The sequence below is a fragment of the Canis lupus genome, chromosome 22 (genome assembly GCF_048164855.1).
Source record: "Canis lupus baileyi chromosome 22, mCanLup2.hap1, whole genome shotgun sequence".
Lineage (NCBI taxonomy): Eukaryota > Metazoa > Chordata > Mammalia > Carnivora > Canidae > Canis > Canis lupus.
The window spans coordinates 17,832,813-17,847,250 of NC_132859.1; the positions used below are offsets into that span (position 1 = coordinate 17,832,813).

Consider the following 14,438-nt stretch of genomic DNA (forward strand, 5'->3'; position numbering starts at 1 on the left):
GGGGCTCAATCTCAAGATCCTGAGATCAAGACCTGAGCCATAACCAAGTCCAACACTTAAGCAATTGAGCCACCCAGGTGCCCCACCATTGATTGCTTTTTCAGTAGGCAAATGATGGAATATTGCTTTTCTTTTTCTTTTTCTTTTTCTTTTTCTTCTTCTTTTTCTTTCTTTTCCTTTTCCTTTTCCTTTTCCTTTTTCTTTTTCTTTCTTTTTTACTTTCTTTTCTTTCTTCTCCATGTCCCAGTGTGGAGCTCAACTCAGGGCTTGGACTCATAACCCTGAGATAAGACTTGAGCTGAGATCAAGAGTTCAAAGCTCAACTGACTGAGCCACCCAAGTACCCTGGAATATTGCTGTTCTATTTTAGAAACAGCAGGTCAAGCTCATTAATGAGTCATAGAATGATTTAATGGATCAGAGTTGCTCAGGAAACTGATAGGCATACTTAAATTTAATGTGATTAATTTGAAGTGGGATTTAATAAGAGACTACTTTTTTCTAAAGGCATGATAGGTAGGGGGAGGAATGTTAAGTACAGCCTGACTTAAAAGATATTTGGAGAAGGAAAATGGTTTGCTACCAGGTAGAAGCACTCATACATAGGTTTCTAGGCAAAGAAGCTTTCTCAGTTTTCCTGTAGCCACCTTAAACAGTGGTCTCTTGGGTTTCCATGCCTGTTGACTGGCCCAGGCATCACTGTATTTGTTCTTTGACACAAATGGAATATGAAGAGGGAAGGACCATACCGTCTAGTTCTTGCTACTACTGTGCCCAAATTGCCCTGCCTCTTTGTTCCCTTTTCTTATAGCCTCCAAGCCCAGAGCACCTTGGAAGTTACTTTCATCACTTGCTGTACTTCTTTCCTATTTTTCTTTTTTTACAAGTGTTGGGGAGTTGTTAGAACTTTCTTCTTCAGTCTGATCCCTTTTGTTTTCAGCGATTTCTAATCTGTGGTCTATTAAGGGGACATTCTTGTTTTCCAGTGATAATATGGCTTACAAAATTAAATTTAAAAAATTTATATGTAAAATGACATAAAGCTGTTGGAGGGTTAGGGGTGCCTGGGTGGCTCAGTCGGTTAAGTGTCTGACTCTTAATTTCGGCTTGAGTCATAATCTTGGGTCATGGGATCGAGTCCTGCATTGCCTCTCTGCTCATCGAGGAGTCTGCTTGAGATTCTCTGCACTACCTCTCCCTCTACCTATTTCCCTACCCCACCCCCAGCTTGTGTGCATGCATGTACTCTCTCACATAAATAAATCTTAAAAAATTGATTTAAAGATGTTGGAGGGTAGATGAATCATTGGCTCAGTTTGTTGTCTTAATCTAGTGTCTAGGAAAGTATTTTGTATTATCTTGATTTTTTTTTCCCCTTTAGATTACAGGATCTTATCAGTCAAAAAAAGGCAGAGGACCCACAGAAACCAGATGAACCCAACAGAGATAACCAGCAGCAGGCCCTAATTGACCAGAGATACTTTCAGGTATTGAACAGCTGACAAAGAGACTGGTATCTGTAGTGAACCTTGATTTCTTTCTTTCTTTTTTTTTTTTTTTTAAGTTTTTATTTAATTCCAGTTAGTTAACATACAGTATAAGTTTAAGGTATACAATATATTGATTCAACACTCCCACGCAATCAGTACCCAGTGCTCATCACAATAAGTGCACTCCTTAATCCCCATCACCTATTTCACCTATCCTTCTGCCAACATCCATTCTGATAAACATCGATTTGTTCTCTATAGTTTTTTCCCTTTGCTTGTTTTCTTTTTCTTTAATTTTAAAAAATTTTACATTTTTAAGTAATCTCTACACCCAGGATGGGGCTTGAATTTTGCAATCCCAAAATCAAGAGCCACATGCTCCACTGACTGAGCCAGCCAGGTGCCCCTGTTTTTGTTTCTTTTTTTTTTTTTTAATTTATTTTTTATTGCTGTTCAATTTACTAACATACAGAATAACCCCCAGTGCCCGTCACCCATTCACTCCCACCCCCCCGCCCTCCTCCCCTTCTACCACCCCCAGTTCGTTTCCCAGAGTTAGCAGTCTTTACGTTCTGTCTCCCTTTCTGATATTTCCCACACATTTCTTCTCCCTTCCCTTATATTCCCTTTCACTATTATTTATATTCCCCAAATGAATGAGAACATATAATGTTTGTCCTTCTCCGACTGACTTACTTCACTCAGCATAATACCCTCCAGTTCCATCCACGTTGAAGCAAATGGTGGGTATTTGTCATTTCTAATAGCTGAGTAATATTCCATTGTATACATAAACCACATCTTCTTTATCCATTCATCTTTCGTTGGACACCGAGGCTCCTTCCACAGTTTGGCTATCGTGGCCATTGCTGCTATAAACATCGGGGTGCAGGTGTCCCGGCGTTTCATTGCATTTGTATCTTTGGGGTAAATCCCCAACAGTGCAATTGCTGGGTCGTAGGGCAGGTCTATTTTTAACTCTTTGAGGAAGCTCCACACAGTTTTCCAGAGTGGCTGCACCAGTTCACATTCCCACCAACAGTGTAAGAGGGTTCCCTTTTCTCCGCATCCTCTCCAACATTTGTTGTTTCCTGCCTTGTTAATTTGCCCCATTCTCACTGGTGTGAGGTGGTATCTCATTGTGGTTTTGATTTGTATTTCCCTGATGGCAAGTGATGCAGAGCATTTTCTCATATGCATGTTGGCCATGTCTATGTCTTCCTCTGTGAGATTTCTCTTCATTTCTCTTCTTTTGCCCATTTCATGATTGGATTGTTTGTTTCTTTGGTGTTGAGTTTAAGAAGTTCTTTATAGATCTTGGAAACTAGCCCTTTATCTGATATGTCATTTGCAAATATCTTCTCCCATTCTGTAGGTTGTCTTTTAGTTTTGTTGACGGTATCCTTTGCTGTGCAAAAGCTTCTTATCTTGATGAAGTCCCAATAGTTCATTTTTGCTTTTTTTTCTTTTGCCTTTGTGGATGTATCTTGCAAGAAGTTACTGTGGCCGAGTTCAAAAAGGGTGTTGCCTGTGTTCTTCTCTAGGATTTTGATGGAATCTTGTCTCACATTTAGATCTTTCATCCATTTTGAGTTTATCTTTGTGTATAGTGTAAGAGAATGGTCTAGTTTCATTCTGCATGTGGCTGTCCAATTTTCCCAGCACCATTTATTGAAGAGACTGTCTTTCTTCCAATGGATAGTCTTTCCTCCTTTATCGAATATTAGTTGACCATAAAGTTCAAGGTCCACTTCTGGGTTCTCTATTCTGTTCCATTGATCTATGTGTCTGTTTTTGTGCCAGTACCACACTGTCTTGATGACCACAGCTTTGTAGTACAACCTGAAATCTGGCATTGTGATGCCCCCAGATATGGTTTTCTTTTTTAAAATTCCCCTGGCTATTCAGGGTCTTTTCTGATTCCACACAAATCTTAAAATTTGTTCTAACTCTCTGAAGAAAGTCCATGGTATTTTGATAGGGATTGCATTAAACCTGTATATTGCCCTGGGTAACATTGACATTTTCACAATATTAATTCTGCCAATCCATGAGCATGGAATATTTTTCCATCTCTTTGTGTCTTCCTCAATTTCTTTCAGAAGTGTTCTATAGTTTTGAGGGTATAGATCCTTTACATCTTTGGTTAGGTTTATTCCTAGGTATCTTATGCTTTTGGGTGCAATTGTAAATGGGATTGACTCCTTAATTTCTCTTTCTTCAGTCTCATTGTTAGTGTATAGAAATGCCACTGATTTCTGGGCATTGATTTTGTATCCTGCCACGCTACCAAATTGCTGTATGAGTTCTAGCAATCTTGGGGTGGAGACTTTTGGGTTTTCTATGTAGAGTATCATGTCATCGGCAAAGAGGGAGAGTTTGACTTCTTCTTTGCCAATTTGAATGCCTTTAATGTCTTTTTGTTGTCTAATTGCTGAGGCTAGGACTTCCAGTACTATGTTGAATAGCAGTGGTGAGAGTGGACATCCCTGTCTTGTTCCTGATCTTAGGGGAAAGGCTCCCATTGCTTCCCCATTGAGAATGATATTTGCTGTGGGCTTTTCGTAGATGGCTTTTAAGATGTCGAGGAATGTTCCCTCTATCCCTACACTCTGAAGAGTTTTGATCAGAAATGGATGCTGTATTTTGTCAAATGCTTTCTCTGCATCTAATGAGAGGATCATATGGTTCTTGGTTTTTCTCTTGCTGATATGATGAATCACATTTGATTGTTTTACGGGTGTTGAACCAGCCTTGTGTCCCAGGGATAAATCCTACTTGGTCATGGTGAATAATTTTCTTAATGTACTGTTGGATCCTATTGGCCAGTATCTTGTTGAGAATTTTTGCATCCATGTTCATCAGGGATATTGGTCTGTAATTCTCCTTTTTGGTGGGGTCTTTGTCTGGTTTTGGAATTAAGGTGATGCTGGCCTCATAGAACGAATTTGGAAGTACTCCATCTCTTTCTATCTTTCCAAACAGCTTTAGGAGAATAGGTATGGTTTCTTCTTTAAACGTTTGATAAAATTCCCCTGGGAAGCCATCTGGCCCTGGCCTCTTGTGTCTTGGGAGGTTTTTGATGACTGCTTCAATTTCCTCCCTGGTTATTGGCCTGTTCAGGTTTTCTATTTCTTCCTGTTCCAGTTTTGGTAGTTTGTGGCTTTCCAGGAATGCGTCCATTTCTTCTAGATTGCCTAATTTATTGGCGTATAACTGTTCATAATATGTTTTTAAAATCGTTTGTATTTCCTTGGTGTTGGTAGTGATCTCTCCTTTCTCATTCATGATTTTATTAATTTGAGTCTTCTCTCTCTTCTTTTTAATAAGGCTGGCTAATGGTTTATCTATCTTATTAATTCTTTCAAAGAACCAACTCCTGGTTCTGTTGATCTGTTCCACAATTCTTCTGGTCTCGATTTCGTTGAGTTCTGCTCGAATCTTTATTAACTCCCTTCTTCTCTTGGGTGTAGGATCTATTTGCTGTTTTTTCTCTAGCTCCTTTATGTGTAAAGTTAGCTTTTGTATTTGAGTTCTTTCCAGTTTTTGAATGGATGCTTGTATTGCGATGTATTTCCCCCTTAGGACTGCTTTTGCTGCATCCCAAAGATTTTGAACGGTTGTATCTTCATTCTCATTAGTTTCCATGAATCTTTTTAATTCTTCCTTAATTTCCTGGTTGACCCTTTCATCTTTTAGCAGAATGGTCCTTAACCTCCACGTGTTTGAGGTCCTTCCAAACTTCTTGTTGTGATTTAGTTCTAATTTCAAGGCATTATGAACTGAGAATATGCAGGGGACGATCCCAATCTTTTGGTATCGGTTCAGACCCAATTTGTAACCCAATATGTGGTCTATTCTGGAGAAAGTTCCATGTGCACTTGAGAAGAATGTGTATTCAGTTGAGTTTGGATGTAAAGTTCTGTAGATATCTGTGAAATCCATCTGGTCCAGTGTATCATTTAAAGCTCTCGTTTCTTTGGAGATGTTGTGCTTAGAAGACCTATCTTGTATAGAAAGAGCTAGATTGAAGTCACCAAGTATAAGTGTATTATTATCTAAGTATTTCTTCACTTTGGTTAATAATTGATTTATGTATTTGGCAGCTCCCACATTCGGGGCATATATATTGAGGATTGTTAAGTCCTCTTGTTGAATAGATCCTTTAAGTATGAGATAGTGTCCCTCTTCATCTCTCACTACAGTCTTCGGGGTAAATTTTAGTTTATCTGATATAAGGATGGTCATGGTGGTAAATTTTAGTTTATCTGATATAAGGATGGTCATTGGCTACCCCTGCTTTCTTTTGAGGACCATTCGAATGGTAACTGGTTCTCCAACCTTTTATTTTCAGGCTGTAGGTGTCCTTCTGTCTAAAATGAGTCTCTTGTAGACAGCAAATAGATGGGTCCTGCTTTTTTATCCAGTCTGAAACCCTGCGCCTTTTGATGGGGTCATTAAGCCCGTTCACATTCAGAGTTACTATTGAGAGATATGAGTTTAGTGTCCTCATGATATCTATTCAGTCCTTGTTTTTGTGGAATGTTCCACTGAACTTCTTCTTAAAGGGGAATTTTAAGAGTCCCCCTTAAAATTTCTTGCAGAGCTGGTTTGGAGGTCACATATTCTTTTAGTTGCTGCCGGTCTTGGAAGCTCTTTATCTCTCCTTCCATTTTGAATGAGAGCCTTGCTGGATAAAGTATTCTTGGTTGCATGTTCTTCTCATTTAGGACCCTGAATATATCCTGCCAGCCCTTTCTGGCCTGCCAGGTCTCTGTGGAGAGGTCTGCTGTTACCCTAATATTCCTCCCCATAAAAGTCAGGGATTTCTTGTCTCTTGCTGCTTTAAGGATCTTCTCTTTATCTTTGGAATTTGCAGGCTTCACTATTAAATGTCGAGGTGTTGAACGGTTTTTATTGATTTTAGGGGGGGATCTCTCTATTTCCTGGATCTGAATGCCTGTTTCCCTTCCCAGATTAGGAAAGTTTTCAGCTAGAATTTGTTCAAATACATATTCTGGCCCTTTGTCCCTTTCAGCGCCCTCGGGAACACCAATTAAACGTAAGTTTTTCTTCCTCAGGCTGTCGTTTATTTCCCTTAATCTATCTTCATGGTCTTTTAATTGTTTGTCTCTTTTTTCCTCAGTTTCCCTCTTTGCTATCAACTTGTCTTCTATGTCACTCACTCGTTCTTCCACCTCGTTAACCCTCGTCGTTAGGACTTCTAGTTTGGATTGCATCTCATTCAATTGATTTTTAATTTCTGCCTGATTAACTCTAAATTCTGCAGTCATGAAGTCTCTTGAGTCCTTTATGCTTTTTTCTAGAGCCACCAGTAGCTGTATAATAGTGCTTCTGAATTGGCTTTCTGACATTGAATTGTAATCCAGATTTTGTAACTCTGTGGGAGAGAGGACTGTTTCTGATTCTTTCTTTTGAGGTGAGGTTTTCCTTCTAGTCATTTTGCTCAGTGCAGAGTGGCCAAAAGCAAGTTGTATTGGGAAAAGGAGAAAAAGAGAGGAGAGAAAGAAGGAAAGAAAAGAGAAAGAGAAAAAAAAGGAAGAAAAAAACGAAAAAAAAGAAGAAAAAGAGAAAGAAAAAGAAAGGAGAAAAAAGGGGGGTGGGGGAAGGAAACAAATCAAAAAGCAAAACAAAACAAAACAAAACAAAAAAAAGAACCAGAGGGGAGTATCTTCTGATTCTGTGTACTTTAAGTCCCTTGAAGTCCCTTGGCTTCTCCTGGAAGTTGTCCGTCTAGCTGGTCTTCTGGGGGAGGGGCCTGTTGTGCTGATTTTCAGGTGTTAGCAGTTGGGGGAGCTGCTGTGCCCCTGCCTGGTGCAGGGCTCAGTGGGGGTTGTTTACCCCGTGAAGCCCCAGGAGCAACAGCCCCAGTGGCGGGGCCAGTTCTGCAGCCCTGGATTCAGCTCCAGCAGGAACTCCGGAGGTCTCCGTCTGCAGGGCCTGGAGGCTCCAGGGCGGGGCCGCTGATCTGCTCAGCTCAGGGCAGGAGCGTCCTTGCGGTCCTGGGCCCTCTGGGCCTCTGCCTATCCGGGGGGGGGGGGGGGGGGGGGGGGGTGCGGATCCTGGGCTGTGTCCCGGCGGCCTGTGCTCCGGGGCCTGCGCTGTTGGATTCGCGCTCCCGGGCCGCGCAGCCCCCTCCGCAGAGCCGCCCCCCGAGCCCCCCCGCGCCAGCTGCTCCTGGAACCGCGCAGCCCCCTCTGCACGGAGCCTCTTCCTCTGCCCGAGCCCCTCCGAGCTGCTCCCGGGGCCGCGGAGGCCCCCTCCGCGGAGCCGCCGCCCGAGCCCCTCCGAGCTGCGCCGGTCCCGCCGGGTTCCGCTGTGCGCGCTGCAGCCCTTAGGGAGCTCGGCGCACTCTCCTGGGCACGCAGTTGCTCTGTTACTGTCCCAGGGAACCCGAGGGGATCCCCGCCCTCCTGGGTCCTGCTCCACCTCCCTGGGAGCCCCTTTCCGCCAGGGAAGGTTGGTGCAGCTCCTGCTTCTCCGGGTCGGGGCTCTCCTGTCCTGGGGACACTCGCCCCGGCCTCAGCCCGGCTCCTCGTGGGGCCCCTCCCCCTTGGATGCCGTTGTTTCTTTATTTCTTTTTTCCCATCTTCCTACCTTGATAGAAGCGCAAACTCTTCTCACTGTAGCACTCCAGGTGTTCTCTCTTTAATTCTCAGGCCGAATTCATAGATTTTCAGGATAATTTGAAGGTTTTCTAGGTAATTTGGTGGAGACAGGTGATTTGGGGACCCTACTCTTCCGCCATCTTGCCCCTCCTCCCTGTTTTTGTTTCTTAAATTCCACATGTGAGTGAAAGAAATCATGTGGTGTTCCTCTTTCTCTGACTGACTTATTTCACTTAGCATAATACTTTCTAGCTCCATTCATGTCATTGCAATTGGCAAAATTTCATTCTTTTTATGGTTGAGTAATACTCCATTGTGTGTGTGTGTGTGTGTATATACATATATACATACATACACACCTACACATCTTCTTTATCCATTCAATTGATGGGCACACAGGCTGTTTCCATAATTTGGATATTGTAGGTAATGCTGCTATAAACATCTGGTTGCGTGTATCCCTTTGAATGAGTATTTTTGTATTCTTTGGGTTACTATGTAGTAGTACAATCATTAGATCCTAGGGTGGTTCTGTTTTTAACTTTTTGAGAGACCTCCATACTATTTTCCAGAGTGGCTGTACCAATTTGCATTCCCACCAACAGTGCAGGAGGGTTTTTTTTCCCTCCATATCTCACCTACATATTTTGTTTCTTGTGTTGTTGATTTTAACCATTCTGACAGGTGTGAGTTGATATCTTGTAGTTTTGATTTGCATTTCCCTGATGGTAAGTGATGTTGAGCATCTTTTCATGGGTCTATGCTAGCCATCTGTATGTCTTCTTGGAAAAAACATCTATTCATGCCTTCTGCCCCCCTCCTCTCCTTTTATTTATTTTTTTTAAAGAAAGGCAGACTGTCATTTGCAGGGTCTCACTTGGATGTGGTCTAGAGTCTTGAAAGCTTGACTGTTGAACATTCTCCTACAAATGGACCTTGAGAACTTGTTTGGAGGTTCTAGTAGGGAAGCACAGCTACTTGTATACCCTTAACTGAAGAACAGCCCTCCTCTATTGGGGAAGGTTGTCCTCTTTGACTGAACCTACAGCTTTGAGAGGGATGCACATAGAGTGAGGGAGGAGGGGACACTTGTCTAGCCAGCCAGATCAGTAGAGTCAACCCTGGTGATCAGTGGGGTGATAGATATTAGAGCCAGTTGCCCCCATACCCTGCCCATTTTAAATTAAGTTGGTTTTTGGGTGTTGTGTTGTATAAGGTCTTTATATATTTTGGACATGTCCCTTTATCGGATATGTCATTTGCAAATATCTTCTCCCATTCTGTAGGTTGCCTCCTAGTTTTGTTGATTATTTCCTTCATTGTGCAGAAGCTTTTTATTTTGATGTAGTAGTCCCAATAGTTTATTTTTGCTTTAGTTTTCCTTGCCTCAGGAGACATATCTAGGAAAAAGTTGCTATAGCTGATGTCAAAGAAGTTACTGCCTGTGTTGTCTTCTAGGATTTTTATCGTTTCAGGTCTCATATTTAGATCTTTAATCCATTTTAAATTTATTTTTGTGTGTGGCATAAAAAAGTCTTCTAGTTTTATTCTTCTGCATGTTGCTGTGCATTTTTCCCAGCACCAGTTGTTAAAGAGAACTTTTTCCTATTGGATATTTAGAGGGAAAATACCTCAACATAATAAAGGCCATATATGAAAAACCCACAGCTAATACCGTAGATGGGGGAAAACTGAGAGGTGTTCTTCCAGTCAGGAATAAGACAGGGATGTCCACTCTTACCACTTTTATTTAACATAGTACTAGAAGTCCTAGCCACAGTAGTCAGACAACAAAAATAAAAAAAGGCATCCAGATCAGCAAGGGTCATTTCTCTTTTCTTTTTGATAAGCCTGGCTAGAGATTTACCAATTTTGATCTTTTCAAAGAACCAACTTCTGGTTTCATTGACCTGTGCTATTGTTTTTTTAGTTTCTATATCATGTATTTCTTCTCTAATCTTTGTTATTTCCTTCCTTCTGCTGGCTTTAGGCTACATTTGTTCTTTTTCTGTCTCCTTTACATGTAAAGTTAGGTTGTTTGAGTTTTTCTTGCTTCTTGAGGTAAGCCTGTATTGTTGTATACCTCCCTCTTAGAATCACTTTTGCTGCATCCCAAAGGTTTTGGACCATTGGGTTTTCATTTTCATTTATTTCCATGTATTTTTTAAAATTTCTTCTTTTATTATGGTTGACCTATTCATTGTTTAGTAGCATTTTGTTTAACCTCCATGTGTTTGTGCTTTCCAGATTTTTTCTTGTGGTTGACTTTTGTTTCATAATATTGTGGTCAGAAAGGGTGCATGTTTTTTTTTTTTTTTTTTTAAGATTTTATTTATTTATTTATGAGAGATACAGAGAGAGAGAGAGGCAGAGACACAGGCAGAGGGAGAAGCAGGCTCCATGCAGGGAGCCTGGCATGGGACTCAATCCCAGGATCATGACCTGAGTCAAAGGCAGATACTCAACCACTGAGCCACCCAGGGATCCCCTGAAAAGGTGCATGTTATGATTTCAGTCTTTTTGTTTTTGTTGAGGCCTGTCTTGTGACCTAAAATATATGATCTATTCTGGAGAATGTTCATGTGCACTTGAAAAGAATGTGTATTCTGCTGTTTTGGGGTAGAATGTTTTGAATAGATCTGTTAAGTCCATCTGGTCCAGTGTATCATTCAGAGCCTTTCTTTTCTTATTTTCTGTTTAGGTGATCTGTCCACTGGAGTGTTCAAATACTCTACTATATTGTATTTGAACCTTGGTTTCCATCTCGGTTTAATAAATTATCAGGTGGTAGAAAAATATAAGGAATATTTGTATTTGTGTGTGCTTAATCCTGTCTTACCAGGACATATCTTCTTGGCTAAAAACATTATAGGTAGCTTTACTTAGAATTTGTCTTAGTTTTTGAAAGACTTTGGCTTAATTCAAAGCAGGGTAGTAAAAAGCAGTAAGATTTTTAAGATTTTGGGGCCCTTGAGTGGCTCAATCCATTAAGCATCTGCCTTTGGCCCAGATCAAGCCCCCAAGTCAGGCTCTCTGCTCACTGGGGAGTCTGCTTCTCCCGGCTCCTTCTGCCCCCCCCCCTGCTCGTGCATTCTCTCTCAAATAAATAAAATATTAAAAAAAATTTTTTTTAAGATTTTATAATCCTTTTTCCTATTCTCTTCCCTTAAATTGTTTCTCTTTTTATTGTTTGTATTGTTGTTGTCGTTGGTATAATTATTATTGTTGCTTTTATTATTATATATGTAAATCTATTTTCTTAGGATCCTTACATGGTTTTGTTTTTATTTAGATATTTAGTCCATCTGAACCTTAATTTTCTATGTGGCGTCATGTAGAGATCTAACCTAACTGGTTTTATAGGCCATTCATTGAATAGATGAGTGATTAAGCCTGGATATTTACTGATTGAACTAGGTTTATGCTCATATTTTATTGGACCCACACAGGGTTTTTTAAACTTTGAATTAATTACTAATATTTTAAAAATTAAGATATTTTATTTAAGTTCTTATTTCTATTTAAGTTCTTATTTAAGTTCTTTTTAAAAGCCAGAATCTGGCAACAAATTCCTGCCTAGTCATTATCAGGACAGAATTATGCCTTTCCCCTGTCATATATGGGCATGTGTTCTTCAATTAGCTACAGGCCCTGGCCATCCTTGCTTTACTCAGTTATGGATGGTCTTATCTTGCTTCTAGAGGCATTTGAGTTTGCAGTTTCTCATAGACCATTGTTTCTCTACTTCATTGTAACGAAACCTCTATCGTATCCACTCACATGCATAGGTGTGTTTCTAGACTCTCTAATCTGTTTCATTTTTACACTATTTCCATTATCTTTTAATTTCTGTAATTTTATAGTAGGTTTTGATACCTTTTAGGGTAAGAATCTTGTCATTGTTCTTTTAAAATTTTTCCTTTGCTATATTTTTAGCACATTTATTCTTCTGGATGAACAATTTGTCAAATTCAAAAATAGATCCTATTGAGATGAACTATAATTGGATTAACTTTTTAGATTAATATTTGGAAAGGTGATACTTTTATAGTTTTGAATCATCTCATTCAGAAATATGTCTCTAATTTTATGTGGGCCTTACTTGATAGCCTTGAATAAAGTCTTATACATTTTTAAATTTAGCTTTTGAGTATTTTTTGTTAGGTTTACTTCCTAGGTGTTTTATAACTTTTATTGCTATTGAAAATGGCATCCTTTTTTCCCCATTACATTTTCTAATTGATTGTTGCTGCTGCTTCATAAATCTGAGTTGATTTTATTTCCAGGCACTTTTCTGAAAACTGATTTTTTTTGTTTTGATAACTCTTGTACCCAGCATATAACTGAATTTTTTAAATTTCCTTTTGTTTCTTAGATTCAGTTTGAGAGGCTTTGTCCTTTAACAGAGGGATTAAACCATTCATGGATACTGAGACCAACTCATATATCTGCTTTTATTCCTGACATCTTTCTGTTTTCTGTATATGGTTTTTGGTTCCATTCTTTTCTTTTCCTTACATTTGCTAGGTTGAGATTTGTCTTTTTTCTCTTCAAGTACTTAGGACATTTGTCATCTTAATTCTTTTCTATTTGTCTAATGATTACTCTTAAGATACAGTTTTTATCCATAGCAAGAATTTATCAGGTATCTACAAACTGTTTCTGAATAAGGTCTATTTTTGAGGTTTTAAAAAAATTCCCATCTCTCTGGTAATTGTCATTTTACTGTTTCATCATTGTTAATATATACTTTTCTGCAATCATCTGATTGTGGTCAAGTCATAAGAATGTGCTCTGCTGTCAGTAATAATCCTGTGGAGGGGAATTAATTTTTCCATTAAAATGTACTTAAATACAAGAGAAGAAAATGTAATACTCTCTTGAAACTCTCAAATGAAATACTCTCTTGAACTAAAAACAAAACAAAACAAAAGCACCTCAGTGAACATCTGAAGTCTTAGTACCAGGAAACCTATGAGTTTATAGCTTGAAGTATGAGTAGGGACAAAGATTTGAGATCAAAAGAGTATCTTGTTCTTATACTTATATAGCTATTTATTATATGCTCTGGGCTTGATGGTGGTAAATAAGGAAATGGCTTTACTCTTCTTTGTTTTATTTATTTTTTATTTATTTTTATTTTTTAAAGATTTTATTTATTTATTCATGACAGACACAGAGAGAAAGAGAGAGGCAGAGACACAGGCAGAGGGAGAAGCAGGCTCCATGCAGGGAGCCTGACGTGGGACTTGATCCCGGGTCTCCAGGATCACACTCCGGGCCGAAGGTGGTGCTAAACCGCTGAGCCACCAGGGCTGCCCTCTTCCTTGTTTTAAACTTGCTGTTTTGGGTCTTCCCTTCCTTTCCTTGGATGATATGTAAAGTAGAACTCATACCTTTTGGCAGAGTGCTATAGTCACATATTAAGATATTTAAAATTCACTCAGGCATTAATGATGTTAGGGAATTACTGTTAAATTTCTTTTTTTTTTTTTTAAGATTTATTTATTTATTCATGAGAGACACAGAGAGAGAGAGGCAGAGACATAGGCAGAGGGAGAAGCAGGCTCCCCTTAGGGAACCTGATGTGGGACTCAATCCCCAGACTCTGGGATCACACCCTGAACCAAAAGGCAGACGCTCAACTGCTGAGCCACCCAGGTGTCCCATGTTAAATTTCTTCTGTATGATAATGGTTTTAGGATTTAAATAGGAGAATGTGCCTACTTCTAAGAGAAACATACTTACCCTTAAGTATTTGAGGGTAAAGTTTTATCATGTCTGTATTTTCTTTAGGAGGTTCAGCTAAGTGAGCAAATATAAGATAGTGTTAACAATTGTTGAATCTAGGTAGTGATTATGTGGGTATTTATGATGGTTCATTTTATGTATCAACTTGACTGGACCATAGGTTTCCCAGATATTTGGTCAAATGTTATTCTGAATATGTCTGTGAGGATGTTTATGGATGAGATTAACATTTGATTTTGCAGACTGGGTAAAGCAGATTGCCTTCCCTAATGTGAATGAGTCTCATTCAGTCATTTGAAGGCCTGACTAAAACAAAAAGGCTGAATAAAAGGGAGTTCCCCTTGCGTGACTACCTTTGAGCTGGGACATCAGTTTTTTTCCTGCCTTCAAACTTGAACTGTCTCTTCCTGGGTCTCAGGCCTGTGAGCATTCAGACTAGAACTACTCCATTGGCTCTCTTGGATCTCCAGCTCGCCTAATGCAGAAATTGGGACTTACCAGCTTCCATAATTATGTGAGCCAATTCCTTATAATAAATCATTTTAGATATATACATATACATTGTTTC

The 14,438-nt window shown here is 39.6% G+C and overlaps 1 protein-coding gene across 10 annotated transcripts in view; it reads left to right on the forward strand.

Moving 5' to 3' along the window:
- Positions 1-14,438, forward strand: part of CEP70 (centrosomal protein 70) — a 119,850-nt gene that overhangs the window by 68,403 nt on the left and 37,009 nt on the right. For all 10 annotated transcript variants that reach the window (XR_012014878.1, XR_012014877.1, XR_012014879.1 and 7 more), the window contains one exon: positions 1,382-1,487. Coding sequence is in view for 7 of the 10 variants with exons in the window: in XM_072792553.1 (XP_072648654.1) it covers positions 1,382-1,487 (106 nt within the window). In the remaining 3 variants the exon portion in view is untranslated. The remainder of the gene's footprint in view (positions 1-1,381; positions 1,488-14,438) is intronic.